General features: G+C 40.7%; 1 protein-coding gene across 1 annotated transcript; it reads right to left on the bottom strand.

The window, feature by feature from the left end:
- Positions 1–4,335: 4,335 nt before the first annotated feature.
- On the bottom strand, positions 4,336–5,277 carry LOC136175160 (olfactory receptor 5AN1-like). Its single transcript, XM_065945475.1, has one exon. The coding sequence runs from the start codon at positions 5,272–5,274 to the stop codon at positions 4,336–4,338; it is 939 nt and encodes a 312-aa protein (XP_065801547.1). The 5' UTR covers positions 5,275–5,277.
- Positions 5,278–5,765: the final 488 nt, after the last annotated feature.

Here is a 5,765-nt window from a genome sequence, read left to right as displayed (position 1 = left end):
AACACTCCAGAAAGCAGGAATAGAAGGAACATACCTCAACATAATAAAAGCTATATATGACAAACCCACAGCAAGCATCACCCTCAATGATGAAAAATTGAAAGCATTTCCCCTAAAATCAGGAACAAGACAAGGGTGCCCACTCTCACCACTACTATTCAACATAGTGTTGGAAGTTTTGGCCACAGCAATCAGAGCAGAAAAAGAAGTAAAAGGAGTCCAGATAGGAAAAGAAGAAGTGAAACTCTCGCTGTTTGCAGATGACATGATCCTCTACAGAGAAAACCCTAAAGACTCTACCAGAAAATTACTAGAGCTAATCAATGAATATAGTAAAGTTGCAGAATATAAAATTAACACACAGAAATCCCTTGCATTGCTATACACTAATAATGAGAAAACAGAGAAATTAAGGAAACAATACCATTCACCATTGCAACAAAAAGAACAAAATATTTAGGCGTATATCTACCGAAAGAAGCAAAAGACCTATACATAGAAAACTATAAAACACTGCTGAAAGAAATCAAAGAGGACACAAACAGATGGAGAAACATACCGTGTTCATGGATTGGAAGAATCAATATTGTCAAAATGGCTATACTACCCAAAGCAATCTATAGATTCAATGCAATCCCTATCAAGCTACCAACGGTATTTTTCACACAACTAGAACAAATAATTTCGCAATTTGTATGGAAATACAAAAAACCTCGAATAGCCCAAGTAATCTTGAGAAAGAAGAATGGAACTGGAGGAATCAACCTGCCTGACTTCAGGCTCTACTACAAAGCCACAGTCATCAAGACACTATGGTACTGGCACAAAGACAGAAATATAAATCAATGGAACAGAATAGAAAGCCCAGAGATAAATCCACAAACCTATGGACACTTTATCTTCAACAAAGGAGGCAAGGATATACAATGGAAAAAAGACAACCTCTTTCACAAGTGGTGCTGGGAAAACTGGTTAACCACTTGTAAAAGAATGAAACTAGAACACTTTCTAACACCATACACAAAAAGAAACTCAAAATGAATTAAGGATCTAAATGTAAGACCAGAAACTATAAAACTCCTTGAGGAGAACATAGACAAAACACTCTTCAACATAAATCACAGCAGGATCCTCTATGACCCACCTACCAGAATATTGGAAATAAAAGCAAAAATAAACAAATGGGACCTAATGAAACTTAAAAGCTTTTGCACAACAAAGGAAACTATAAGCAAGGTGAAAAGACAGCCTTCAGATTGGGAGAAAATAATAGCAAATGAAGAAACAGATAAAGGATTAATCTCAAAAATACACAAGCAACTCCTGAAGCTCAATTCCAGAAAAATAAATGACCCAGTCAAAATGTGGGCCAAAGAACTAAACAGACATTTCTCCAAAGAAGACATACAGATGGCTAACAGACACATGAAAAGATGCTCAACATCACTCATTATCACAGAAATGCATATCAAAACCACAATAAGGTACCATTACACGCCAGTCAAGGTGGCTGCTATCCAAAAGTCTACAAGCAATAAATTCTGGAGAGGGTGTGGAGAAAAGGGAACCCTCTTACACTGTTGGTGGAAATGCAAACTAGTACAGCCGTTATGGAGAACAGTGTGGAGATTTCTTAAAAAACTGGAAATAGAACTGCCATATGACTCAGCAATCCCACTTCTGGGCATACACACCGAGGAAACCAGATCTGAAAGAGACACGTGCACCCCAATGTTCATCGAAGCACTGTTTATAATAGCCAGGACATGGAAGCAACCTAGATGCCCATTAGCAGACAAATGGATAAGGAAACAGTGGTACATATACACCGTGGAATATTACTCAGCCATTAAAAATAATTCATTTGAATCAGTCCTAATGAGATGGATGAAACTGGAGCCCATTATACAGAGTGAAATAAGCCAGAAAGATAAAGAACATTACAGCTTACTAACACATATATATGGAATTTAGAAAGATGGTAATGATAACCCTATATGCAAAACAGAAAAAGAGACACAGATATACAGAGCAGACTTTTGGACTCTGTGGGAGAAGTCGAAGGTGGGATGTTTCGAGAGAACAGAATCGAAATATGTATATTTCTAAGGTGAAAGAAATCACCAGCCCAGGTTGGATGCATGACACAAGTGCTCAGGCCTGGTGCACTGGGAAGACCCAGAGGGATCGGGTAGAGAGGGATGTGGGAGGGGGGATTGGGTTGGGGAATACATGTAAATCCATGGCTGATTCATGTCAATGTATGACAAAACCCACTACAATATTGTAAAGTAATTAGCCTCCAACTAATAAAAATAAATGAAAAAAAAAAAAAAAGAAAATCTTAAAGATTCCACCAAAAAAGCTGGCATAAGTAATCAACAAATTCAGTAAACATACAGGATCGATGTATGTTTGAGGTACAGAAATTAGTTGCATTTCCATGCATTAACATCTAACAGAGTTCTGTCTCCTAAAGAAGTCATCATGGCCCCTTAAAAACAGACTTATACAACAATGCTTCAGAAAAACCTATATCTGATGCTGGGAAAGATTGAGGGCAGGAGGAGAAGGGAGCAACAAAGGATGAGATGGTTGGATGGCATCACCAACTCAATGGACACGAGTTTGAGTAAACTCTGCGAGATAGTGAAGGACAGGAAGCCTGGTGTGCTGTGGTGCATGGGGTCCCAAAGAGTCAGACACGACTGAGCAACTAAACAGCACCCACAAATACCTGGACGGGAGGACAAAACATCATTATTCATATTACAGGTTCCTTGTCACAGGATAAGCCCCAAACGCTCTCCCAGAGTTTCAACAGCACCCCCCCCCCTTCTAAATCTTATACATGTATATACTCATGGAAGATTTGGCAAAGACTTCAAATACATCTGCATTGATAGTCCTTAATTAAGCAGAATAATTCATGCAGCTCATTGAAAATGAGACCTCCAAAACATTCATTAAGAGCCCAGTGAATCTCTAAGGATAATATGTAAATGTAAGTGACATCTGGTTTATATCAGTTTGTTCAAGTTTCAAATCAAGATCGATTGCTGCTACACCTCTTCTTCCTCTTTTGAACCAGACCACAATGACCAAAAGCTTTATATCTTTCTTCCCCAATGAAACTGATGACAACTGAGAACCCTGCCCATCCCACTATTTCATCTCCTGGTCCTTGAGGATTCCTGGGAATAATCAGCATTAAGCAACACTATCAGTTCTACTCCAACCAACATATCACCGCATGCAGCCATAAATCTCTAGGAGATAAAACACCATACACACATGGGGGGAAAACATGTATATCAGTTTTCCATATTTGTTTTTACTCCCTGCAATATTGAATATTCGGTAGTGCTGTTAATACAATAATTTCCCATACAAGTATCCTCACATCAAATTTGAATAGATCCTTATGAGGTCAGAAATAATTGGGTGATCCGATCCCATTGGCTATGTCAAACAGAGTAATTTTCCAGGCTAAGTAGGGCAGAAGAGAAAGAAAAGCTTGAGTACCATAGTGGCAGAAATTCCTATTGGCTGTGACATGGATTTTGAATATCATCTCCCATCAGAAATCCCCACTGGATACCAGTTGCAAGAAATGATATCATCAGACTCATGAGTAAATGGCACGGAAGGGACCACTTGCATCATTCCATTTCTGTTTAGGTTCAAATCACCTCCTCCTTCCTTAAAATACAGATGGTGGAAACTAACATGTAATCAAAATTTTATTAGATATTAAGCACAAAAAGAGGCTTTGCACAAGCATAAGCTGTCTCAGACTGGTCTTCCCAAGGGGCACAACCAAGCCAATTGTAAATCTTGTTTCTGTCCAAAGACACATTTCTCCTCTGTGCTCCGTTTCATTCTTGTCAGACACCCAGAATGGACACCAGTGATCACCACGTCTGGATTATGCTACATCCAAATATTTGGGAGACAAGGTTTGTGCATTGCTGAGGTCTATGTCAGCTGCCTCTCCTTCAGGGTCAGAAGCCTGAGATTGAACAGGGCTCCTTTTCAGAAGCAAAGGAGAAGTAGCAAGGTTCTAAATCTTAACGTTTCACAAATACTTACAGATATATTAATAAATGTTGAGGCCACTCCTCATGGAGGATGAAAACTATGAACCTCGAGGATATAAAGATATGGTGTTCATGTGGCAACAAGTCAGCTGTTGGTCCATATTGGCATATTGTGTTTCAAATTAAGCTGTCTTTGTCAAAGGAGCCAGGAATTTTATAGTTCTTTGTATGAATATTATTGAGGGTTAAGATGATTCTAAAAAGACAAATCTGTCAGAAATCTCTGTCTATGGCCTCAGCAACACCCTCTCTTCTTTCGTAACCTCTTCAAGGCATCTTTGATTTCCTTGTTTCTCAGACTGTAAATCAAAGGATTCAGCAAGGGAATCATCACCGTGTAGAAGACCGATGCAAATCTGTCAAAGCTGGAGGAACCACCGGAGCTGGAGCTCAAATAGACAAACATCCCTGAGGTATAGAAGAGGCTCACTGCGGTCAGGTGGGAAGCACAGGTGTTGAAAGCTTTAGATCTGCCTTTCACGGAAGTGATCTTCAGGATGGAGATGACAATGTAGACATAGGATATCATGATAACAGAAACATTTATTATCCCAAAGATCATTGTCAATAAAGCAGTGAAGAGTTGTACAGAGAACGTGTCGGTGCAGGACAGAACTAACAGCTGGGGCATGTCACAGAAGAAGTGGTTGATGACATTAGGCCCACAGAACTGGAACTGCAACATGAAACACAATTGGGATATAGAAGCAGAGAGTCCAGCCATGTAGGATCCCAGCACCATCCGACCGCAGAGAGCTGGCGACATGACTGAGGAATAGAGGAGTGGGTTACAAATGGCAGCATATCGGTCATAAGCCATGGCAGTCATGAGGCAAGACTCACTCAGCCCCATGGTGGAAAATACAAAGTACTGAACAACACAACCCACAAAGGTGATAGTTTGCCGCTCCTGGAAGAAGTCGTAGAGCATCTTGGGGGCTGTGGCAGTCACGTAGCAGATATCCATGAAGGACAGGTTACTGAGGAAGAAGTACATGGGGGTGTGGAGGTGGGAGTCTATTCCTATTAAGGTGATGAGCGACAGGTTCCACGTCAGGGTCAAAATGTATATCACCAGGAATACAGCGAAAAGTACTGCAATGCTTCTGGGAAAATCTGAGAATCCCAAGAGGATAAAATAAGTGATCTCTGTGATATTGTCTCCTCCAATCATTGGCTTGACACTCCTAAAATCAGAAAAGAGACCAGAGGATACATGGCCTACTCGTGACATGGTAGCATTACAAGTCTCATTTACACCATATTTTCCCCTACTGAGCACTGGAAAAGTGAAAAAGCTCTAAGGTCCTAGGTAAAGAGCCGAGCTTTTCATCTTGAATTTTCAAGAAGAGCCTTCTCAGTGTTCCATGGACTCTATAGTCCATGGAATGCTCCGGGCCAGAATACTGGAGTGGGTACCCTTTCCCTTCTCCAGGCGATCTTCCCAACCCAGGGATCGAACCTAGGGCTCCCACATTGCAGGCGGATCCATTACCAACTGAGCCACCAGGGAAGTCCAAGAAGGCTGGATGCGGTAGCCTAACATTTCTCCAGCAGATATTCCCAACCCAGGAATTGAACTGGTACCTCTGCATTGCAGGCAGATTTTTCTACCAGTTGAGCCACAAGAGAAGCCCAATTATTTTATGAGGTCTCACAAAAATT

This window comes from Muntiacus reevesi, chromosome 9, assembly GCF_963930625.1.
Source record: "Muntiacus reevesi chromosome 9, mMunRee1.1, whole genome shotgun sequence".
In the NCBI taxonomy this organism is placed as follows: Eukaryota; Metazoa; Chordata; class Mammalia; order Artiodactyla; family Cervidae; genus Muntiacus; species Muntiacus reevesi.
This window is presented reverse-complemented; position numbering and strand designations above follow the sequence as displayed.

What these genes read in the sequence shown, in the direction of transcription:
- LOC136175160 (XM_065945475.1), bottom strand. Translation starts at nt 5,274, where the DNA reads ATGATTGGAGGAGACAATATCACAGAGATCACTTATTTTATCCTCTTG.